Source organism: Dendropsophus ebraccatus, chromosome 6, assembly GCF_027789765.1.
Source record: "Dendropsophus ebraccatus isolate aDenEbr1 chromosome 6, aDenEbr1.pat, whole genome shotgun sequence".
Classification (NCBI taxonomy): domain Eukaryota; kingdom Metazoa; phylum Chordata; class Amphibia; order Anura; family Hylidae; genus Dendropsophus; species Dendropsophus ebraccatus.
The window spans coordinates 138,549,694-138,575,825 of NC_091459.1; the positions used below are offsets into that span (position 1 = coordinate 138,549,694).

At 45.5% G+C, this 26,132-nt stretch overlaps 1 protein-coding gene and 1 long non-coding RNA gene across 2 annotated transcripts in view; one reads left to right on the forward strand and one right to left on the reverse strand.

Moving 5' to 3' along the window:
• The window catches only part of LOC138794488 (uncharacterized), a 46,244-nt gene that overhangs the window by 6,124 nt on the left and 13,988 nt on the right, over positions 1-26,132 (forward strand). The window lies entirely within an intron of this gene.
• On the reverse strand, positions 14,674-15,762 carry RHOB (ras homolog family member B). Its single transcript, XM_069973126.1, has one exon. The coding sequence runs from the start codon at positions 15,601-15,603 to the stop codon at positions 15,013-15,015; it is 591 nt and encodes a 196-aa protein (XP_069829227.1). The 5' UTR covers positions 15,604-15,762; the 3' UTR covers positions 14,674-15,012.

Below are 26,132 nucleotides of genomic sequence, written 5' to 3' on the forward strand. Positions count from 1 at the left end.
CAACATTACTCCAATAGGCATCACCAAAGGGAAGTGGAGACTGGACAGTGGTGGTGAAAGTCACCAGGAACCCAACACTACTCCAATAGGCATCACCAAAGGGAAACGGAGACTGGACAGTGACTGTGAGAGTCACCAGGAACCCAACACTACTCCAATAGACATCACCAAAGGGAAGCGAAGACTGGACAGTGGTGGGGAGAGTCACCAGTAACCCAACACTACTCCAATAGACATCACCAAAGGGAAGCGAAGACTGGACAGTGGTGGGGAGAGTCACCAGTAACCCAACACTACTTCAATAGGCATCACCAAAGGGAAGCGGAGACTGGACAGTGGTGGTGAGAATCACCAGGAACCCAACACTACTCCAACAGGCATCACCAAAGGGAAGCGGAGACTGGACAATGGTGGTGAGAGTCACCAGTAAGTAACCCAACATTACTCCAATAGGCATCACCAAAGGGAAGTGGAGACTGGACAGTGGTGGTGAAAGTCACCAGGAACCCAACACTACTCCAATAGGCATCACCAAAGGGAAACGGAGACTGGACAGTGACTGTGAGAGTCACCAGGAACCCAACACTACTCCAATAGACATCACCAAAGGGAAGCGAAGACTGGACAGTGGTGGGGAGAGTCACCAGTAACCCAACACTACTCCAATAGACATCACCAAAGGGAAGCCGAGACTGGACAGTGGTGGTGAGAATCACCAGGAACCCAACACTACTCCAATAGGCATCACCAAAGGGAAACGGAGACTGGAGAGTGACTGTGAGAGTCACCAGGAACCCAACACTACTCCAATAGGCATCACCAAAGGGAAGCCGAGACTGGAGAGTGACTGTGAAAGTCACCAGGAACCCAACACTACTCCAATAGGCATCACCAAAGGCGTAAATGAAAGCTGCTCTTGGGCCCCAATGTGAAACCTGTAATGGAGTCCGTCATCTATAACACTGGTGTCTTCTCTTGTGGCCTCCTTAGTAACCAAAGCCTAAGTGGGACTGATACCGGCAGGCGGTCAGGGACTTGTTTACATCGGCCGTCTCAGAAGGGAGGAGGGGGAGACATAGAGAAAGGTATGGAGGAATTGTTAGTCTCACCATGGGCAGCAATATATCAAAAGTTGTTTGAGTGGAATACCCCTTTAATTCCTCTAAATGGCAAAGAGGGCTCCTTTATTGTTTATATTAGAACAGGTTTCTTATAAGATGCACCCACTACGTCTTTGGGTCTATTCATAAGGAACAATTGTGCTATCTTTGCCTTGGATAGCTAATTACATAGTCCTGCTATAGCGGTACAGTCAGATTACAGCTGATCTCTCCTAGGGGATAGGGAACATAATAGAATTGTACAATGACGACTCTTCATACCGCAGAAAACAGACCCGGAAATTAAGTGCCGGTTTTACGTGCTGTAATTGTCTTTGCATTGGAAAATACATTGCTCGTCCATTTTTCATGGTACTTATCAATTACTGCGATTCCAAGAATTCCTTCCCGAGAGGCCGGATAATTCTATTAACATTTCACAGCCTATAGAACTCAAAGAAAACTCGAAAATGTGTGGAGAGAGAAATTGTCATGCCTATCTATTCTAAGAATATATTTGTGTATATCCATGTACATCGTGATAGAAAGGGATTACTGCAGAATTAAAGGAGATATACAGGATAATAAGAAACATGGCTGCTTCTTGTGTTCGGTTTTTTTCTTAAAACACTTACCCCTTACTTAGACCTGTAACATATATAAAGGTTTCCATCATGTCCCCCCTTTCTCTTCTTTCCTCCAGACCATACAGATTCAGATCCGTGAGTCTTTCCTGGTAGGTGTTATGCCTCACACCCTCCAACATTTTTGTAGCCGTCTTTGGACCCGTTCTATTTTATCAGTATATGTAGGTGAGGTCTCCAGAACTGGACACAGTATTACAGATGTGATGTCACTAGAGCTTTATACTTCTAGCTATACAGCCCAGCATATCATTATATATATATATATATATATATATATATATATATATATATATACAGCCCAGCATACCTATATATATATATATATATATATATACAGCCCAGCATACCATTATATATATATATATATATATATATACACAGCCCAGCATATCATTATATATATATATATATATATATATACAGCCCAGCATACCTATATATATACTGTATACAGCCCAGCATACCATTATATATACAGCCCAGTATACTATTATATATAGAGCCCAGCATACCTATATATATACAGCATTATCAATTTTTACATTGATTAACAGAATTTTTATTAATTATCTATCATCTCATTTACATGGGAAATTTATGATCACCCCCATCGGTATCACGTACACAAAAACTGGTGCTGATCAATTAGCTGTTTTTGCAATTGTTTTTTTTATCGTTTTTTCCAAAATGGATGGAAAAATGGATACAATTGTGTGCATCAGTTTCGATCCATTTTCTATTGACTTCCATTAAAAAAAGAGGATCAAAACACATGCTTTTTTTTAACATACACAAAAACGTACCTGACCTCATTTTTGTAGACGTAAAAAAAAAAAAAAAAAAGAGATCCCTTTTTTTTATAATGGAAGTCAGTAGAAAAACGGATCAAAACAGATGCACACAATTGCCTCCATTTTTTCCATCTGTTTTTTTGCAACAAAGGATGAAAAAATCAGATTGCAAAAACGTAGTGTGAACCCAGACATATTCTGGCCACTGCTCGGCATTTATGAGCTACTTCCCCTATTATAGGACATCTATAAGGCCGGGTTCATACTGCGTTGTTGTAATCCGTTATTCATCTGCTTTATGCAAAAAACAGAAGGAAAACGAATGCATTTGTGTGCATCTATTGTGATCTGTTTTTCCATTGACTTTCATTTAAAAAAAAAAAAAAACAGATCAAAACGCAGCCGTTTTCTTAGCGTACACAAAAATGTGGTTGGTTACGTTTTTGTGTGCGCTAAAAAAAACTGATGCGTTTAAACCGGAGGGAAAACAGATCAAAACAGAATCACAAATGCATCCGTTTTTGTTTTTTTTGCATAAAATGGATGAGAAAAAAAAAACGGATTGCAAAAGCGCAGTGTGAACCCAGCCTAATCTACAGGGAAACTTCCTCCTAAGTCTGCCCCTTTGCAGATTTTCTGCAGCATACTTAGCATGCACAGGAAAGCAGCACAATGGCGTCCATAGATCTGAGGCTGCAGACATAATGCAGCATTTGTTCTCCGCTCTGTGGAAGGGTTAAGGTTTGGATGCAGCGGCCTCCTATTCACTGGATGATTGTTGGTTGTGGGCCTGGTGAGGCTGAGCTCACTCATCTGTCACACAGTCCCTCCGTGCCATAGGAAAGTGCTGACGCTTGTTTTCTTGCCCAGGGGTCAGCTGGTGCTGGGCTCCATTGTGTGTGCGCTGCAGCCTGTGGCTCTATTCTTCATCTCCATTATCCAGCTTCCCTCTATGAGATCACAGGCTTAGGTTTCTCTGCTCATAAACACCGCCAAGAGTTCTAAAACTTCAGCGCAAAGCGATCAGTTCTTTGTAGTAGGCTACAGAGGTTTTAGGACAATAAAGTTGTATGCTGGGACTATATACTGTGGTCAATGGAGTGCATATGGTCCTGGACTACAGATTTAAAGGGGTAGTTGACGGAAAAAAAATTGTTTCAAATCAACTGGTGGCAGAATATGCCAGAGATTTGTAATTTACTTCTATAAAAAAAAAAAAAAAAAAAAAAAAAGTATTCCAGTACTTATCAGCTGCTGTATGTCCTGCAGGAAGTGGTGTATGCTCTCCAGTCTCTGACACGATGCTTTCCATCAGGGCCGCTTTAACCAAAGGGCACATGGTGCACGTGCACCGGGCCCACTGGTTAAAGGGGCCCCCCCGAGCAGGCCGGCCGTTGCTATGTGCGACCAATGCGGTCGCACAGGGCTCCGGCCACCAGCCTGTCAGGGGGGAGCGCCATGGATGGGTAATCTACTTACCCCTCCATGGCGCCCCTGCAGGGCCCCCCCGTCCGCCGCTGCCCCCGCCCGCTGCTGCTGCGGCGCTTCAGCGCTGCAGCAGCAGCGACACTGACAGAGAGAGAGCCATTGGCTCCCTCCCTGTCAGTCACTCTTGTGGCCGCACTTCCTGCAGTCACAAGAGGCCGCACTCTCCCTCTAGCGCCCGACGTCACTGGAGCGTCGGCGCGAGGGTAAGGGGAGTGCAGCCTCTTGTGACCGCAGGAAGTGCGGCCACAAGAGGGAAGAGAAGAGGAACGCGAGGACCTAGGTGAGTAACAGTGTTTGTTTTTTCAATGTTATATGGGAGGGGGGGCTATATACTATTCGGGAGCACAGGGGGCTATATACTATGGGGGGCACAGGGGGCTATATACTATGGGGGGCACAGGGGGCTATATACTATGGGGGGCACAGGGGGCTATATACTATTGGGGGCACAGGGGAGCTATATACTATGGGGGAGGACAGGGGGCTATATACTATGGGGGAGCACGATGGGCTATATACTATGGGGGAGCACAGGGGAGCTATATACTATGGGGGAGCACAGGGGGCTATATACTACTGGGGAGCACAGGGGAGCTATATACTATGGGGGTGCACAGGGGGCTATATACTACTGGGGAGCACAGGGGGCTATATACTATGGGGAGCACAGGGAAGCTATATACTATGGGGGAGTACAGGGGAGCTATATAATACTGGGGAGCACAGGGGAGCTATATACTACTGGGGAGCACACGGGGCTATATACTACTAGGGAGCACAGGGGGCTATATACTACTGGGGAGCACAGGGGGCTATATACTATGGGGGAGCACAGGGGGCTATATTCTATGGGAGAGCACAGGGGGCTATATACTATGGGGGAGCACAGGGGAGCTATATACTATTGGGGAGCACAGGGGTCTATATACTATTGGGGAGCACAGGGGTCTATATACTATGGGGGAGAGCACAGGGGAGCTATATACTATGGGGGAGCACAGGGGACTATATACTACTGGGGAGCACAGGGGTCTATATACTATGGGGAGCACAGGGAAGCTATATACTATGGGGGAGTACAGGGGAGCTATATAATACTGGGGAGCACAGGGGAGCTATATACTACTGGGGAGCACAGGGGGCTATATACTACTGGGGAGCACAGGGGGCTATATACTATGGGGGAGCACAGGGGGCTATATACTATGGGGGAGCACAGGGGGCTATATACTATGGGGGAGCACAGGGGAGCTATATACTATTGGGGAGCACAGGGGTCTATATACTATTGGGGAGCACAGGGGTCTATATACTATGGGGGAGAGCACAGGGGGGCTATATATATTATGGAGAGCACAGGGGGGCTATATACTATTGGGGAGAGCACAGGGGGCTATATACTATTGGGGAGAGCACAGGGGGGCTATATACTATTGGGGGAGAGCACAGGGGGGCTATATACTATTGTGGGAGAGCATAGCGGTCTATATACTATTGGAGAGCACAGGGGGGCTATATACTATTGGGGGAGAGCACAGGGGGGCTATATACTATTGTGGCAGAGCACAGGGGGGGCTATATACTACTGGGGAGAGTGCACAGGGGGGCTATATACTAATGGAGGAGCGCACAGGAGGGCTGTATATAACTGGAGGAGCACATGAGGGGCTATATACTAATGGGGGAGCGCACAGGAGGGCTGTATATAACTGGAGGAGCACATGAGGGTCTATATACTACAGGGACACCTTAAAACTATGGAGGCACAGAGGGGTGTAACTATGTAGGGGCACGGAGGGGTGTAACTACTATATAGGGGTACAGGGGACCTAACTACTGTATGTGTTGGAGCCTAAAATATTTCTCTGGCAGATTCTGGAGAGAAGATTCACAGCCAGGAGAAGACTTCAAGGTGGCCCAGGCTGGATGGAGAGAAAAAGAAAAGGTGACAGACTCTGATCGGAGAAGACGCCTCCGGTGAGTCACTGGATGTAACTGCACTCTGTTATAGGGTTGTAGTGTTAGGGGTCATGATGTGGCGGTATTATGTAATGGTATCATTGATGATAGCTTTCTGTTTTGTTTAGTGCAGTTTTTATGTAATATGTAATCACTGTATGGTGGAAATAGTGTTATAAGGTAACTACTGTATGTATTGGGGCTCTTGATACAGTGTGGGGGCAAATTCAGTACATTATACAATGTGCCGAAAGGGAAGGGGGGGCCCACTCTTGAGGGCTGTGCACCGGGCCCACCAATGTATTAAAACGGCCCTGCTTTCCATGTGCATCTGTGTAAAACTGGGAATAACAGTATAGTATGGGCCCATAGAATTCCAGTATGAGGCTCACGTCGTAAGAGACTGGCCGTTCCGTGACCCCGGCCGGGTCACAGAACGGCCGGTCTCTGCCCGGATCATTGCGGCCGGTACTTAAGTACCGGCCGGATGATCTGTCCAGCCACAGAGCTCTGATACGGGCGCATCAGCATCAGAGATTCCCCCTGCACACTATGAAGCGAGCGGCCGGAGCCGCTCGCTTCATAGTGTGAACTGACAGGGTTTCCTACGACCGCAATTCATTGAATTGCGGCCGCAGAAAACTGCCATGTCAGTTATTTGCGGAGCCGCACGGGATCCCGGCCGGAGCGTATACGATGTATATACGCTACGGCCGGGATCCCATTGAAACTAAGGAAATGTTCCACCCCGCAAAAACTATGCCCGTTGTTTTACGTAGTGTGAACATAGCCTAACATGGTATAAGGCCTAACATGGTATAAGGCCTAACATGGTATATAAGGCCTGTTACAGCTCCGTACAATGCAGGGCTGAAGTAGAGGTCGACAAAGCCTGAAATCATGGCATGCTCCATCAGACTCTATCAGCTCCTCAGAAGATCTGCCATCATCTCGCCTTTCACTTGCAAAGTACTGAATAAACAGAGTTTATTCAGGCCCTGGGCGGTCACACTTTCTCTTCTTCCTTAAACCCCCATTGTCCCTATAAAATCCATTGTCCCCCCCCCCCCCCCTCTATTCACTGCTTTGTGATTCACCAATATAATCCATTTACATGATTGTTTCTTTGTGTCCAGTGAATCTGTGCGTCTAATGGCCTTCTAGGGTTGGATGATAGGAATGGTGGTGCCGTCAGGGTATGTACTATAGGCGCCACCTCTGCATGTGCCATGAGGAGAGGTAGAAACTGAGATCAGGTCCCTTCATAACTACCGGGGCGGTGGCTATAACTACCGGGTCAGTGGGCATAATTACCGAGGCAGTGTGCAGTGACATCCCTCTGTACCCATAGGTTCTCTTCCTAGGAATGCTCATTCCACATATTTGGCCTGATTGGGCCAACGATTATGACCACAGCAATCACTGTTATTGGCTGTACTTTGTGTTTCTTTGTGTCCAGTGAACCTGTGCGTCTAATGGCCTTCTAGGGTTGGATGATAGGAATGGTGGTGCCGGGTATGTTCTATAGGTGCCACCTCTGCATGTGCCATGAGGAGAGGTAGAAACCGAGATCAGGTCCCTTCATAACTACCGGGTCAGTGGGTATAACTAGCGGATCAGTGGGTATAACTAGCGGGTCAGTGGGTATAACTAGCGGGTCAGTGGGTATAACTACCGAGGCAGTGGGTATAACTACCGAGGCAGTGGGTATAACTACCGGGGCAGTGGGTATAACTACCGGGGCAGTGGGTATAACTACCGGGGCAGTGGGTATAACTACCGGGGCAATGGGTATAACTACTGGGGCAATGGGTATAACTACCGGGGCAGTGGGTATAACTACCAAGGCAATGGGTATAACTACCGTGGCAGTGGATATAACTACTTATTATTACAGATGAGCTGTATCCATGTTTCCCAGGACTCCCTACTGCTGCATCCAGCTTCTTTAGCCACTGGTATTCAAATCTCCAGATCGGACTTGGCATGTGTGAGTTGCATCATCTCTGAAAGCAGGCATGGTGCACCATTCCAGCTAGGGGTCCCTTCATTACGTCCCTGTTCAAGGGATTATCTTCATTTATATTATATTGTATATATTGTCCTCTTTACAAATCTTAAAGGGGAGAATCACAATGTGTATATATTGCAGGACGTGGGCAGCCGTACTCTCATTTATTTTTTTTATTTTTTTTAAACAAAGCAAAACAAAGTGTTCATAACCAGGCAACCGAGCTCCAAGGAGATACACAGTTTACTAAGGGCAGTCTAGCATTACAGCAGATTGGGAAATGTCAGTGATATAATCTATAGTGTCATATCCACATTGGGGGTGGGGGGTCGGAAACCTACTACTAGATTCTGAGGAATCAATTGGGTTGTGTCACCTCCCAACACAAACTGGGAGTGGAGCAGACAGACTCACAACCCACAAGAGTAACAAAGATCTTCACCATGAGTAAGATACTCGTGAAGTTAAAGGGGTACTCCAGCAAAAATCTTTTTCTTTCAAACTAACTGGCTTTAGAAAGTTATATAGATTTGTAATTTACTATTTAAAAATCTCCAGTCTTCCAGTACTTATCAGCTGCTATAAGTCCTGCAGCAAGTGGTGTATTCCTTTCAGTCTGACACAGTGCTCTCTGCTGCCACCTCTGTCCATGTCAGGAACTGTCCAGAGCAGGAGAGGTTTTCTAAGGGGATTTGCTATGGACAGGGGTGGCAGCAGGGAGCACTGTGTCAGACTGGAAAGAATACACCACTTCCTGCAAGACATACAGAAGCTAATAAGTACTAGAAGATGGGAGATTTTTAAATAGTAACTTACAAATCTATATAACTTTCTGAAACTAGTTGATTTGGAAGAATAAACATTGTCAATGGAGTACCCCTTTAATCCATAGATGGCCATTTACACAATGGTGGAATTTCATCTGCTCACGTGTATAATCCTAAAACTATATAATACATTCCACAAACATACAAGGTAATGTGATGCCATAAGAAACAGGGAGTATGAGACAGAGGAGACGAGACAGAAAACCTATAAGGATGCAGGGACAGCTGCTTAGGGGTCTGTGACTATAAGGCCCCGTTCCCACTGAGCAAAGGTAGCGGAATTCCGCGAAGGAATTGTCCGCCGCGGAATGCCGTTAGCCTCCCGCTCATAATGGGAGTCTATGGGAGGCGCGCTCCTGCTCTGTACGCGCTGAAGAATGAACATGCTTATTCTTCAGCGCGTACAGAGCAGGAGCGCGCGCCTCCCATAGACTCCCATTATGAGCGGGAGGCTAACGGCATTCCGCGGCGGACAATTCCGTCGCGGAATTCCACTACCTTTCCTCAGTGGGAACGGGGCCTAAGGGCCTCCGAATTGAGTATCAGCCAAACTCTGTTAAAAATATCCATATTGTGACATATTCACATCACTGTAGTCAGTATTAAGGTGAAGATACTATATACCTGTGTAGGAAGCATGCAGGGAATCTCCTTTATTGTGGTCAAGGGAAACAAGTACACAGGTAAAACATGGCCACAGGCACAAGCCTCCAGCTGACTGGACCTGGAAGCTTTCAGCATCATAAAAAATTATGGCTGTGTCAGTACACTAGCGCAAACTTTTAAACTGTTTAGAAGCTCCCGACATCATAACTAATCATGATGCTGGGAGCTTCCTGGTCCAGGCTGCAGAACAACATCCATGTACAGACGTGTGAATGACCCCTAAAAAGGGGTTTCCATTGAAAATGATGGGACTGGTTATCAACTGGAGAGGACCACACCTTAAAGCGAATCTGTCAGTGCCCAGAACTGACAGTGTGCAGTAAGTGGCAGCTCACTATTCAGCTGGTTACCTTTGCGTTCGGTTACAGTGGAGGGGATGCTACACAATATCATTTCTTGCTCTGTAATCAAGAGTGAAAGAGGAGTGGCGGTGAAGCGTTCGTGCTGGACTCTGTCCTCCTCCCTCTTCTCCATGAATATTCTGTGGCGTCTGGCCTCTGCTAACGCCATATTTCATTTTTGCTCCGCTGCTTTTAAAGGGGTTATCCAGCGCTACAAAAACATGGCCACTTTTCCCCCTCTCTTGTCTCCAGTTCAGGTGTGGTTTGCAATTAAGCTCCATTTACTTCAATGGAACTGAGTAATGCTGTGTTTACACGGAGCGACAATTCGCCCAATCGAGTGATTAACGATTTCAGAGTAACAATTTGGTTTTTTATAACGATCAGCGTTTAGACGAATAAATCGTCAGAATAAAAGTTAAAAAACGTGTTATTGTGATCGTTTTAAGATCGCTTAAGCCTATCTCACACATAGGGTGAATGGTTGAAAGACTGTTTACACAAAGCGACCTGCGGATTTTTAGCGAACGACCAACGACGATTTGAGAACATGTTGAAAGATCAAAATGAACGATTTCTCGCTCGTCACTTGATCGTTCGCTGTGTTTACACGAGCCGATTATTGCTCAAATGTGATCGTTATCACGAAAATTCGAACGATAATCGTTCCATGTAAACGCAGCATTAGAAACCCCACCCAATCTGGAGACAAGAGAGGGGGAAAAGTGGCCATGTTTTTGTAGCGCTGGATAACCCCTTTAAGGGCCGTGCGTGCTGTCCAGACAATCTATGCGCCTCCTGCCTTTGCCATTCACACAGGCACTTATACCAAAGGAACTGGGTGTCCCAACTGGGGGCATTTGCTTCAGTCTATCAGCGCATGCGGCACCTGCGCAAACAGCAAAGGCAGGAAGCGTGCAGGCTGTTACCTTATGCACAAATTGTTTGGACAGCGCATGTGGCTATTGACAGCAGTGGCGCGAAAATGTAAGATGGCGTAAGTGCGAGTGAAGGCTTGCTGCCGCTAAATATTCATGGAGAAGAGGGAGGAGGATGGAACAGTGAGGCGTGCCAGAGTGTAGCACAGGGATGGGGAAACTTCGGCCCTCCAGCTGTTTCAAAACTTCAATTCCTATCATGCCTGCACAGCCAAAGCTGTCCAAGTATGATGGGAATTGTAGTTTTGCAACAGCTGGAGGGCTGAAGGTCCCCATCCCTGGTATAACATATCTCCACTAACAGCTAAGGCAAAGGTGAGACCTACTAACTAGTGAGCTGCCACTTAATGCACACTGGCAGCAACTTGTGTCGGGTCCGGGTGCTGACAGATTCCCTTTAAGTCACGTACGTTCTTATATGCAGCGCCGCCCTCTCACGAGCCAAACATTATTTTATTAATAGGCCTAGTATTCAGGTAAATCTACACCGTTGCGGCCTACATGAGGCCTCATTTATCAATAGGTTGCCCATAGCAACCAATCACCAAGCGGCTTCTATCCCACATCCTGCACTAGATAACTTTACGCCTCACTGTGATTAGTTGCTATGGGCAACAGCTTTGTTTTTACTATGTTTGACAAATTGGGCCAATGCAGTCAGCACATGGCTGTGTAGGTCACTAAGGTTAAGTGTACGGCCGCAGGACGTATTTAGAGGCACGTTCAGACTAGATTTCAGGTCACTGATCCCATCATGTTTTTTATTACACTAAAAATTGGGTTACGCAGCACATAACTACTAGTATCCCAGCATATCTAACACCTGCCATTGTCTACATGCTATAAAATTTAATAAAAAAGGTGTGTGAACAAGGCCTAATAAAGATTTTATTACCCAGGGGTGAAAGCTACCAGGGATACAGGAGCAGTCGTCACACACAGGACGCCATAAGAGAATCTGCGCCGGGCCCCTGGAACTGAGAGAAGCATGCGGCTGAGCGCTTCACTCCACAGCTCACTACAGGAGACAGGTTTTATAGTAAGTCTGTGGACAAGTGTCCTGAGGTGAGCTGGAGAGTGAAGTGCTTTGCTGTGTGCTTCTCCCATTGCTAACCAGCGATCAGTAGGGAATTGGATGCCAATTAATCAAAATGTGTCAAAAATTATTTAAAGTGACAGTAACACCATACCCAGCTCTTACATTGGTAAAAGTTAAATAAAAATAAAATGTGTGTGGGGGATTTACCCAGCTTACACACATATATATATATATATATATATATATATATATATATATATATATATATACATATATACATATATACACATATACACATATACACTCTCTCTCTAAACACTGGGAAGTGGAGCATGGAAACTTTTTTAAAGTTGGGGGGAGGGGAAACTTTTGTACTCACTAAAAAGCACTGCAGGCTCCCCCCAGCTCCCACTGCAAGGGCCGGGCCTACAGCTTATGTCCGCACATCAGCAGCAATGTCAGGAATGTATAACCAGGCAGAAGTACTGAGAGACGCTGGATGTAGGGGGCAGCATTTAGTTTACATAAGGAAATTTGCATTGGATCAATAGGAAGGGATGCAAATAATATCCGGCTCAAAGAGATGGCGCTTATATACCAGGTATGGGAACCTTCTGCACTACACTTGCAAAACTACAATTCCCATCATGCCTGAATGACCATAGATATGGTGTTAGCTGGTATCATGGGAATTGTAGTTTTTCAAAGCTGGAGTGCCAAAGTCCGTTATATAGGACAGGGATAGGAAACCTTGGCTCTCCAGCTGTTGCAAAACTACAACTCCCATCATGCCTGGACAGCATAAACTAAAGCTTTGGCTGTCCAGGCCTGATGAGAGTTGTAGTTTTGCAACAGCTGGAGGGCCAAGGTTCCCTACCCCTCATATAGAAAGTGCAGAGAGACTCAAAGATCCTATACAGTCTATACACACCCCCATCATATACGACCATACAAGCTTCCAGCTACATATTCATACACTGCAGTCATATCACTATATGGCGGTAGCATATGCAGTTATATGGAAGGTCACTACTTCTCCTTTGCAATAACGACCTATGCTCTTGGGGTCATCAATATCACATTTGCCCATGCTAGAATACCTAGTAGCCGACTACGTTCGGTCTGTACAGAAGACACATGTGCTGCCTCCTATAGCTACAACATTGCTAGTAAGAAATCAGCCCTAGATGCCACTTATGGCTTTCACCATGACATTACAAGGGGTGATGACATTTCAGAAAATTTACACCGAAACAGCACCACTCTTGTCCATGGGCCATGCCTGGTATTGCAGCTCATCAACATTCTACTAAATGGGACTAAGCTGCAATGCTAGTCATAGCGCATGGATTAGAATTACACTATGATGTGTAAGACCCACAATCAGGCCCTAACACAGATGTAAACACCCATGCTCAATATGCTTGTCTGTAGGCCCTGAAAGGGGTTATTCACCAAACTTTCTTTCAAATCAACTGGTGCCACAAAGTTATATAGATTTGTAATTTACTTCTATTAAAAATCTCCACTCTTCCAGTAATTATCAGCTGCTGTATGTCCTGCAGGAAGTGGTGTATTCTCTCCAGTCTGACAGTGCTCTCTCCTGCCACCTCTGTCCATGTTAAGAACTGTCCAGAGCAGTAGCAAATCCCCATAGAAAACCTCTCCTGTTCTCAAAAATGCACCACTTCCTGCAGGACATACATCAGCTGATAAGTACTGGAAGACTTGAGATTAATAGACGTAAATTACAAATCTCTGGCACCAGTTGATTTGAAATTTTAACGAACCCACAGAGTTTAACAAACCAAAAAGCTTCAATTTAAACCCACTTTTTAACGATATCCAATACAAACCCCCTTTAAGAAATCACTTTAAGCAACAACAAAAAATCTTTATAGAATATTTTAATATTTCACATAAAAACCTGTATATACACATATTAAACTTCATGTAAACAGATCCGAACGAGTCGCTTTACCGCCCACAGCTTTTGTTTTCCAAAAAAGTGTTACAGTTTAGTACCACTGTCCAAAAAAAAAAAATATATATAATAAAATTAAATTATCCGCCTTTGTAATAGTAAAAAAAAAAAAAAAAAAAAACATTATCGGACTTCACCATACTTTAGTGTCCTGCAACACTGATGACGGGGAAGGATCATGTAACTTCGCTCCATGATGGATGTAGCAGAGCTGAATCGGTTCTTTCATGTATTGTTCAGTCCTATGTAAACCTAGAGGCTCCATTCACAGTGATGGTCCCCACAAGGACCCTCCATAGAAGTTAGGTTTCTGCATTGAAGATAATAGCACAGCATGCCACCTCTTTCCTTCCCATCAAATCTAAGGAAAGATTATCTGCCAAAGATTTGAAGCCAAAGCCAGGAATGGATTTGAAAAGATGAGAAATCTCAGTCTCTGTTATGATCTGATCTGTTTATAGTCTATTTCTGGCTTTGGCTTCAAATCTTTCCGTGTAAATTGACCCTAGCAGTAGCCTGGACGCATGACAAACTCAGCTCTGCTACATTCACAATTTTTTTTTTTCTTCGCATTTCAGAATACAGTGGTTTTCAGTCTATGAGGTTACACGTGGCGATCAGGTTACAGTGTATGCGCAGATGGCGAGTGCACGTGTGTCAAATAAAAAAAAAATAAAAAAAATGTGCAAAAAGAAACGTTTTCATCGGAAAACTTAAATAATGAACAAAAATATTGCTACAAAATAAAAATAAAAAAAAACATTGAAAACTTCAGCTGCAGAAGACACGGTTCAGTGTCCTCCGTTGCAAAACTACAATTCCCAGCGTGCCCAGACAGCCAACGGCTGTCTGGGCACGCTGGGAGTTGTAGTTTTGCAACAGCTGGAAAGCGACACTGCGATAGACTATACATATATATATAATATACAGATTTATTTACAAGGTGTAGGGTACAGTCCTAGGTCAAGACCCCACCCCCTCCATGGTGGGGGGGGGGGGTCTTAGTTTTGCAACAGCTGGAAAGCGACACTGCAATAGACTATACATATATATAATATACAGATCTATGTACAAGGTGTAGGGTACAGTCCTAGGCCGAGATGCCGCCATCAGTCTTAGAGTAGTGTATACAGTACAATGGTGATTTGTGGGGTTCACAGTCCCCCCTCCTCCATGGAGGGTACCATAGAAGTCAATGGAGTCCTTATAGCCCCATAGGGATCAGAGGAGCTTGCAGCAGCTCATACACTCCCCGCTGGGCCCATGCCTTTTCTGCAGCGCCGCCCTGGTGGCCGTCTCGAAGACTTCTCGGACGCCGTCCTTGGTTTTGGCGGAACACTCCAAATACTCATAGGCGGAGATACGGACGGCCATGGCGCGTCCGTCTTCAGCGCGTACGGGCTCCTGCTTCATCCGGGCCAGCTCGTTGCGGATGTGCTCGTCGTTCCGCAAGTCTTTCTTATTGGCCACTAAGATGATGGGGACGTTGGGGCAGAAGTGCTTGACCTCGGGCACCCACTTCTCGGGGATGTTCTCCAGAGAGTCCGGGCTGTCCACGGAGAAGCACATGAGGATAACGTCCGTATCCGGGTAGGAAAGCGGCCGTAAGCGGTCATAGTCCTCCTGGCCGGCCGTATCCCACAGCGCCAGCTCCACCTGCTTCCCGTCCACCTCGATGTCGGCCACGTAGTTCTCGAACACGGTGGGCACATAGACCTCGGGGAACTCGTCCTTACTGAAGACGATCAGCAGGCAGGTTTTGCCGCAGGCTCCGTCCCCGACCACCACCAGCTTCTTGCGGATCGCAGCCATGGCCACCTTACTGCTGTTACTGCCGGCGGCTGCCCGGCGCTTTCTCAGCTTGCCTATGGTTCTAATGGTGGCTGAGTATATATGTATATATATATGCAGGAGATCCGCGTTGCACCGATCTCTTCTCCTCCTGCTTCTTCAGTCTCTTTAAACCTCCACCACGCTGCGTCCGCGCTATATAAACCCGAGCGCGGCTTTCTTAATATAGCCAGCCAATGGGAGAGGAGGTAGTGACGGCATGCTGCAGGAAGCTAAGCTCTGATTGGTGGAGAGGAGAAGAGGGGGCGGGGCTACGTCCCAGCAGCTGACAGGGTGTCACAGACTGATTACACTCCTTGGCTTCAGCCTGGGAAAAGTGGGGGAGGCTGCGGGGTGGGCCGGGGCAGAGCGCAGGGGCTGCTGAGGGGGCAGAGAAGAGGATCTATGACTAGAGTTGTAGCTAGGGCAGGGAGCCTTGGCTGTCCAGCGGGTGTGAAACTACAACTACCAGCATGCCTTGGCTCTGTGCAAAACTACAACTCCCAGCATGCCTTGGCTGTCCAGCGGGTGCTAAACTACAACTCCCAGCATGCCTTGGCTCTGTGCAAAACTACAACTCCCAGCATGCTTTGGCTCTCCAGCTGGTGCAAAACTACAACTCCCAGCATGCTTTGGCTCTGTGCAAAACTACAACTCCCAGCATGCTTTGGCTCTCCAGCTGGTGCAAAACTACAACTCCCAGCGTGCACTGGCTCTGTGCAAAACTACAACTCCCAGCATGGCTTGTCTCTCCAGCTGGTATAAAACTAAAACTCCCAGCTGTCCAGGCATGCTGGGAATTGTAGTTTTGCACCAGCTGGAGGGCCAAGGTTCCCTACCCCTGCACTAAGCTTCCCCAGATCCTATGCACCATGCCCTGATGTGTCACTGGCAGCGCCACAGCTGCCCAGGCATGATGGGAGTTGTAGTCTTGCAACTGCAAATAATTTCAATGTAAAATACGAATGAAGAATCATAAGATCCTGCGTCATCTGATCTCCTGCAAATGCCCCCAATAAGTCAATCCCAGGTCTTGGGCTGGCGGGGCATGCTGGGAGTTGTAGTTTTGCATAGTGGGGAACAGTGGTGTATAGGGACTCCGTTACTCTGAACTGATGATCTGTGTCTCTTCTGCATATTGGGAGTTGTAGTTTGGCTGGTGATGGGCTATGGTTGTATGTGTAATGGACTGGGATCACTTAGACTGAGGGGGGATAAGAGGAGGATGTGGCACCCCTGTATATAATCATACGCCTATAGACGTTATACAGGGGGTCACCTGGGGGCTATGAGACCTTATACAGGGGGTCACCTGGGGGCTATGAGACCTTATACAGGGGGGCTATGAGACCTTATACAGGGGATCACCTGGGGGCTATGAGACCTTATACAGGGGGTCACCTGGGGGCTATGAGACCTTATACAGGGGGTCACCTGGGGGCTATGAGACCTTATACAGGGGGTCACCTGGGGGCTATGAGACCTTATACAGGGGGTCACCTGGGGGCTATGAGACCTTATACAGGGGATCACCTGGGGGCTATGAGACCTTATACAGGGGGTCACCTTGGGACCATGAGACCTTATACAGGGGGTCACCTGGGGGCTATGAGACCTTATACAGGGGGTCACCTGGGGGCTATGAGACCTTATACAGGGGGGCTATGAGACCTTATACAGGGGGTCACCTGGGGGCTATGAGACCTTATACAGGGGGTCACCTGGGGGCTATGAGACCTTATACAGGGGGTCACCTGGGGGCTATGAGACCTTATACAGGGGGTCACCTGGGGGCTATGAGACCTTATACAGGGGGTCACCTGGGGGCTATGAGACCTTATACAGGGGGTCACCTGGGGACCATGAGACCTTATACAGGGGGTCACCTGGGGGCTATGAGACCTTATACAGGGGGTCATCTACAATAGAGTAGGTTCCCTTGTAGGGTTATCTGTCACAATGTTCGGATTCGGCAATGTTATCCGACCTATCAGCGTCTGATTTCCGGCGGCTGTAGAAATTGGCTGCTGCCGCCCTCTGGACTCCTGGAAAACCTGGCTACAGTCATAGACCATAGGCCGCATTCACCAGAAGTCAGGTGCGGAGCTCTGGGGTGAATGTTCTGCAGATTCGCTCATCGCTGCCCCCTGTGTAAGTCGTCCTGCTCCCCCCATACCTCATACACGTGAGGAGGTCGCTCCCATTCATGACCACTTTTCAATGCAATTTTGGGTGTTTTTGGGTGGTGTTCCCATTATAATAGGCAGGGGCGCAATGTACAGAGTCTGCAGCAGGATCTCCCCTTCTCCCTATCTCCAGCATGGTGTATAGCCCAGTATATCCGCCCAGTATAGCCGGCAGCCCCCCTTATCTCCAGCATGGTGTATAGCCCAGTATATCCGCCCAGTATAGCAGGCAGCCTCCCTTATCTCCAGCATGGTGTATAGCCCAGTATAGCCGGCAGCCTCCCTTATCTCCAGCATGGTGTATAGCCCAGTATAGCCGGCAGCCGCCCTTATCTCCAGCATGGTGTATAGCACAGTATAGCCGGCAGCCGCCCTTATCTCCAGCATGGTGTATAGCACAGTATAGCTGTCAGGCCCCCCCCATATCCAGCATGGTGTATAGCCCAGTATATCCGCCCAGTATAGCCGGCAGCCTCCCTTATCTCCAGCATGGTGTATAGCCCAGTATAGCCGGCAGCCTCCCTTATCTCCAGCATGGTGTATAGCCCAGTATAGCCGGCAGCCTCCCTTATCTCCAGCATGGTGTATAGCCCAGTATAGCCGGCAGCCGCCCTTATCTCCAGCATGGTGTATAGCCCAGCATAGCTGTCAGCCCCCCCCCCCATCTCCAGCATGGTGTATAGCACAGTATAACCGGCAGCCCCCCTTATCTCCAGCATGGTGTAGAGCCCAGTATAGCCGGCAGCCTCCCTTATCTCCAGCACGGTGTATAGCCCAGTATAGCTGGCAGCCCCCCTTATCTCCAGCACGGTGTATAGCAGCCCAGTATAGCTGGCATCCCCCCTATCTCCAGCATGGTGTAGAGCCCAGTATAGCCGGCAGCCCCCCTTATCTCCAGCATGGTGTAGAGCCCAGTATAGCCGGCAGCCTCCCTTATCTCCAGCATGGTGTAGAGCCCAGTATAGCCGGCAGCCCCCCTTATCTCCAGCATGGTGTAGAGCCCAGTATAGCCGGCAGCCCCCCTTATCTCCAGCATGGTGTATAGCCGGCAGCCTCCCTTATCTCCAGCATGGTGTAGAGCTCAGTATAGCCGTCAGCCTCCCTTATCTCCAGCATGGTGTAGAGCCCAGTATAGCCGGCAGCCCCCCTTATCTCCAGCATGGTGTAGAGCCCAGTATAGCCGGCAGCCCCCCTTATCTCCAGCATGGTGTATAGCCGGCAGCCTCCCTTATCTCCAGCATGGTGTAGAGCTCAGTATAGCCGTCAGCCTCCCTTATCATGGAGGCCGGATTCCTCCTCCTTTCCTGGGCAGCCCTGATCTGCCAGCTGCAGTGAATCATCCCAGACGGATCAGTTTGTTTTGTTCCCTGGCTGCCGCGCAGGGAAGTGCTGGAGCACAGAGTATTTTTGTCTCAGGGTGGCCGTATTATTGGCCGAATATGGCAGACAGCTCTTTCCCGCAATGCACTTTTGAATGTATAAATGGAGAAGACCTACAGTATATACCATAAAGGCCTATATACCATAGAGACCTAATAGAGACTATATACCATAGAGGCCTATATACCATAGAGACCTATATACCATAGAGACCTATATACCATAAAGACCTATATACCATAGAGGCCTATGTACCATAGAGACCTATGTACCATAGAGACCTATGTACCATAGAGACCTATGTACCATAGAGACCTATATACCATAGAGGCCTAAATACCATAGAGACCTAATAGAGACTATATACCATAGAGGCCTATATACCACAGAGACCTATGTACCATAGAGGCCTATGTACCATAGAGACTTATATACCATAGAAGCATATATACCATAGAGGCAGTCCCCGGTTGCTATGAGACCTATATACCATAAAGACCTATATACCATAGAGACTTATATACCATAGAGGCCTATATACCATAGAGACCTATATACCATAGAGGCCCATATACCATAGAGACCTATATACCATAGAGATCTATATACCATAGCGACCTATATACCATAGAGACCTACAGTATATACCATAGAGGCCTATATACCATAGAGACCTATATACCATGGAGGCCTATGTACCATGGAGGCCTATGTACCATGGAGGCCTATATACCATAGAGACCTATATACCATAGAGGCCTATCTACCATAGAGGCCTATCTACCATAAAGGCCTATATACACCATAGAGGCCCATATACCATAGAGGCCTATATACCATAGAGACCTATATACCATGGAGGCCTATATACTTTAGAGGCCTATATACCATAGAGGCCTATATACCATAGAGACCTATATACCATAGAGGCCTATCTACAATAGAGGCCTATATACACCATAGAGGCCCATATACCATAGAGGCCTATATACCATAGAGGCCTATATACCATAGAGACCTATATACCATAGAGGCCTATATACCATAGAGACCTATATACCATAGAGGCCTATATACCATAGAGACCTATATACCATGGAGGCCTATATACTTTAGAGGCCTATATACCATAGAGGCCTATATACCATAGAGACCTATATACCATAGAGGCCTATCTACAATAGAGGCCTATATACACCATAGAGGCCCATATACCATAGAGGCCTATATACTGATAAGGCCAGCCATACGATTTTACCTACCTGCACCGTACCTATATGACTACACATATATATAGGCCTCTTGCTCAGAAGCTCCAGCACATTAGAGAGTCCCTGATAGGGTTAACTTATAGTTGGACCATTTCTTACCTTGGAAAACTTCTGATATGACACTAGAAAGAATGTTTTGTCTCAAGAACTATTTCCCTCAGAGACATGTTTATCAGCGTTCAAGGCCGTTCTCAGAGGAAAGCTGCCTGTCTGTTACAGTGGGAATAATGTGAAAGTATCATTGCAGAGAATGTATTGTTTTAACCTTTTTGAATAATAATAATGAATACTAATATAGATGCCATTGCGCATGACTGAATATCTAAATCACTAGCACCGCCTCATCTATGTCTTATTAGCATTTGTTACCACCCTATATTTTATCTGTCTATAAAATGTGATGACCATAATAAAACTTGGGCCATTTTCTCCAGGCTTATAATCATGATACATTGTCTTATCTGTGTCAGTGACGTATAAGTAACGAGCTGGTAATACTGCAGGATTCCAACTCTAGATATAATTAAAAAACCATCCTTTACCTGGGTTTTTGGCTTCTCTCCATAGAGAGAGGTCAACATATAAATTTAACCTTAACATTTGGCGTCCGAACTGGGACTCAGCCTCTTGCAAACTAGAACGCAGACAGACGGGATGTGGTGATTTATCCGTCATCGGACGCGCAGATATAACTGGCCAGGTAAGAAAGACTTTCCTTTCTTACGTACTATCTGTGCCTCAGGGGAACGGATCTAATGAGATTCCCGTCACCTGTGTTCTCTATATGTTTGTAAAGCTGAGTCTAATTGTTAGACAAAGAACTCTGTAACCCAGGATAGGACAAGGTTAAAGTGCTGCATTGCCGTCGCAAACTGTTGTGTGATTGAGATAAGCTGTTGCTGTATTTATGCTGAATTAAGGAAAGGGATTGCCGAACTTATTCACTTCTGCGTCCTTACGGGGAGGCTGTGATTAATGCTTAACCCTTGTAATACAGCATGGCATCGAGAACACCTGCGAGGTCACAGACAGTAGGCATATAACTTTTGGAGTGAACGGGTTCCTGATAAGTGATATCTGTCTCGAGCAGCGGGAACAATACTTGTATTGATCCCATTACTTGTGCTTGTACTGTGGTAGAGAGCAGGTCAGAAGATCTGTGACTTACCCCCTTGCCCCCTAGGAGGAATTAGCAACGAGGGACAGTAGGTTGCTGTAGTGCGTCGCCATAGTGTGTCACTGTGACGGCTGGGCCTATAGCAAGGTTGCTGTAGTGCGTCGCCATAGTGTGTCACTGTGACGGCTGGGCCTATAGCGGCTGTGCTTGTTAAAACCTAAGGTTTAGGTTTCGTTCCCCAATACGCTACCTAGGGATTAGCTGAGCAAGGATGAGACAGTTATTCTAAAAAAAAAAAAAGGGATCACCAGTCTCCACAAGAAGTTTATGTGAAGCTGATGTGAAGCTAAGGAAGATAGCGATGGGCATGTAAAGATGCAGTGCAAGATCTAGAACAGATCTTTAGGAGGCTTGATATGAAGGCAGATACATGCCTTAGCCCCACCAACCTCTGGCTCTCTGACCAACACCTGGGAAACCCCCCACACTCCTGTGCACACTTATTTTTGCCTTGTGGGTAGGTAACCAGACCTACATGTAACATGCAGGGCAAATGGGTCCTTGGAATTTCCAGGAATCTTAGGGGTTAATCGAAGTACTATCCCTAAGGGGGAATCAAGGATTAGAGTTCTAAGAGGGGAGGGTGGGAAGTAGATAGAGAGATGAGAGCCAGAGGGTCAGACAGAAGGAAAACATTCAGGATAATGGGTGGGAAGCACAAGTCCAGCTGGGTGGACATGTCATGTGCCGGTGACCAACAATATCTAGATAAGACAGAATATTGTAGTGTGTGTGGCAGACCCAAGCCACATCATTATGTTACATCATTGTACCCAGTTTATATCTGTATACAAACCCCAGATCCTGCGAAAAGCCAACCTACGTCCAATGGTGGCTTATAGACCCTTTGTTCTGCAGGAATCTTACCCTTGGTCAGCTGTTGAAGTAGTTACTTTGATTTAAAGTGCCCCTTACCTGATAGTAAGACCAATGCCTTTGTGGAGGTGGGAAGCCTAACCTCAAATAGTGTATAGTGCCATATAAGTGTCTGAGTACAAAGCCACGTACTCAGACAAGGAGAACAGTCCAGCTCATTGCTAGATACAGTACTGAGAGAGCTGAAGAGGTTAATTAATGCTGCGTAGTGAAGCAGCATACAAAGTTTTTTTTGTGTGTTATTTGTTATGTTTTGTACAAGGCCATCAACCAGCTCTGAGGGCTGTAGATCACATGCAAGCAGCATTAGAAAAAAAAAAAAAAAAAGAATCAGAGCTGTTAGTGTAATGTAATGTACGCTCCTACATTATACTGTATTTCAGCCAGTCTTACTAAGCTGGTGTTCCCCTTTAGAAGTATGTTACGTGTTACAAAATGTTGATCATTTTCTGTTGTCCCGACCGTGGAACATTTGCTTATTTAGCTACGCCACTTTTCTGTAATCAGCCCTCAAAGATGGCGACTGAAAGCCAACCACTCCCACATATCATCCACGTCTGTATTATAATTGTGACGTCTCAAAACCATGCCCTAAGCCAACACCCCTATATCCGGTTATCTAGTCCGGTGGCCATTTTAACTCCTGGCATTTCTGTCCTCCGCCCATACTGCTTAGTGTCACTGAGGGGGCGGGCACAGGACTTTCCGATAGAGTCTAACAACTGTTTTGCACATTTATTAATGAATATTATTACCTGATGGTGAAGAAAGTTAGACAAAGGTTTGTTGGAGGGAAAAGCAATGAGACTGTTTGAAGGAGCTGGGTCTATTAGACCTATTAGTGTATAAGATTGTTATACGGAAGTGTCAGTAGGAGGAGTCAGAGAGAAAAAGTACGTTTATTTGGAATGTCAAGAGAAAAGTGATAATTGGTAAAGATCAAACGCAGAATTTTGTGCACTTATTAAGAACCCAATGGTATAAGGAGCCTGTAGTAACTTATTACTGTAACTTACACATTTGTATTTAAAAAGTATGTTGTAGGTATATATATGTATCCCAATATATATTGTAAGCAGATTTTCTTTAAGTGTGTGTCCCCAACGTATGATATTTCAAAGAAGAAGTAGTTTACTATAGTAAAATATATATACTTCTAAGGAGTAGTAACTTACTACTGTAATATATATTTCTATGTAACTTTATTTAACAAGTCTTTATATATATATATGTGTATATATGTGTACACATCTATCCTAATAAGTTCTACGCAAATTGGTTTTTTTTCCTACTAAGTTATAAGTATGTGTGCCACTGTCCAAGGTTACAGTCTGGTGCATAAGAGCACAGCGCTGATATCTTCTGTAACTTCAAGGATGTTAGAAAAAAAAAAAAAAAAAAAAAAAAACTTCCAAGAAATTTTAACTCTTGTATCTATGATTTTACTGCTCACTGCTCAAGGTTAGAAGTGAGGTACAGAGCGTTCTGTTTACTGATAAGAGCAGCGTATGGAAGGAATATTCATTTCAGCGAATTCATTTAATTTTTTTAATGTTTTTATTTTTAGGAGTAACAGTTTTGTGATGATTATAGCAGACTTAGCTCATGAATATATATGTACTTTTATCCCTAGTAAAAACCAAACCCATGTCCATGGCTCCAGTCTGCACTCCTTATGCCCCCCCAATATATATATATCTTGTGCTAAGTGCATTGAATCCAGCATCTCTGTTGCCTATTGATGTAGATTCAAATGGGGGAGGGGATAGAGGTGAATGGAAATGGGAGCAGCCCATTTTGATGGAGTAGCCAATTTTGATGTTTTAAATTTTTTTAAACACCGTACAAATTTTTTATTTTTGAATAAGGATGTTTTTGTTACTTATTGTGTTTGATATTTTAAATTGTGAAAGATGAAAATGTAATTGAAAGCCCAAATATTAATGAAAGTTTAAAAGTTTTCATTGTAGATTATCCCAGACTTTTCAAAGATGGATGACACAAGACGCAAGGATATATGGTGACCGCCATGCAGTGTGACGTTCCACTGCAGAAACCGCTCCTGCTATAAGCTGGAGGTGAGGACAATCACTGAGACATGTAGGATGGTTGAAGGTAACTGTGCAGATGTCTATATGAAGCCCACCATTATGGGTTAATTGGCAAATTAGAGATTTGTTTGGTCCCTGGGCTTACCAAAAACACTTGTAGAAAAAAAAAAACTGTTCAAAGAAGAAGAAAAGCTGCCATAGAGCGGCTGACACAACGTTCACGCTGACAAACCCTGATGCCAAAAAGGGTGATGGATGATGGATAAAGCTGGTGATGCGGTGGTTTCTGTGCTCTTCCCAAGGTAACAGCGTACAAAGCGTACAAGGGAATGGGGAGATGTTTCCAGTCTCTTCCTGAGGTAACCGTACATAGTGTACAGGTGGAGGGGAGATGTGGATCTGTTTGTTTTTAAGTCTTTTCCAGAGACAATCAGCAACAAGCTGAGAGACCAGCGGATGGAGAGAAGGTACAGGGTAAAGATGGCATCCAATAACTATTTGCCGACAGCCTTGTATCCCACTGTAAGTTATCTGACAAAACCAGCAGAAGGAAGCCATGTGTAATGTGATGTAGTATCCTCACATTGGGCGGCCCAGGGGACAACAAATATAGAAGAGAGGGTTGTGTACGGCTGTATTATCTACACCTGTCATAACCTACTGTAAGTAACACCGTAAAGTGCCTGTCTGCATAGTCTGTCATCTTCCTGCCTGTCACAGGGAATGTAAGTGGACGTCATCCAGCTGCCACAGGTGGCCTATATAGGTATGTCCTTGTCTGTACTGGTGTCTTCTTTACAGGTCAAGCCAAAACTATGGGAGACAACAAAGCCAATGTCTGAGGTTATACGAGTGGCCTATATATAACTGAGGCCAAGAGTCCAAGTGTCTGTAAAGAGGCCTGTCAGTCAAAAGATGGGTTTAAGGATAAAGGATCCATACCAATGCTACTATTACAAAAAGGATCATATGATATATTATTCTCATAAAAAGGCTTTGAAACCTTAGGTGATGTATCGTTTACACTTTGCTGTTATTTCTATGGTGGTTATTTTATGTGTAATATATGATGATCTCAGTCAGACAAGAGACAATTCAGTAGGATCCAAATATTATGTAGGTAATAAGCGCCCAGTTACTCCATATTATTGGTCTATGTATTATATTATATGATTACTTACAGGAACAGATGTGACCATGCGACCAGTCATTAGTCCTGTGTGATCTAATCATAAAGATGTTTTCTAGGTACAAAATTACGTAAAAAGACTAAAAAGAAGTGGAAATTTTGAGAATCCGGTACTAAAGATTGTGAATTCACTATCTGGTTATTATAAGTGAATCTAGTGGTTACATAGTAGGTCACATTGTGGAGATGTTATTGCATTTACCTGTTATGCTGTTTTTGGTTTATGTATCAATGAATTTTTATTTTTTGCTTTTGCCATGAGATAAGATTTGTTCACATCTTAACTTTTCTTTTTCAGAAATTTTTTAAAGTTAGTTGTTGTGATTTTCCAATATCCACATGATGCCTAAGTGGTAGAGTTTTTGTGATAGAGTCACATCT

What these genes read in the sequence shown, in the direction of transcription:
- RHOB (XM_069973126.1), bottom strand. Translation starts at nt 15,603, where the DNA reads ATGGCTGCGATCCGCAAGAAGCTGGTGGTGGTCGGGGACGGAGCCTGC.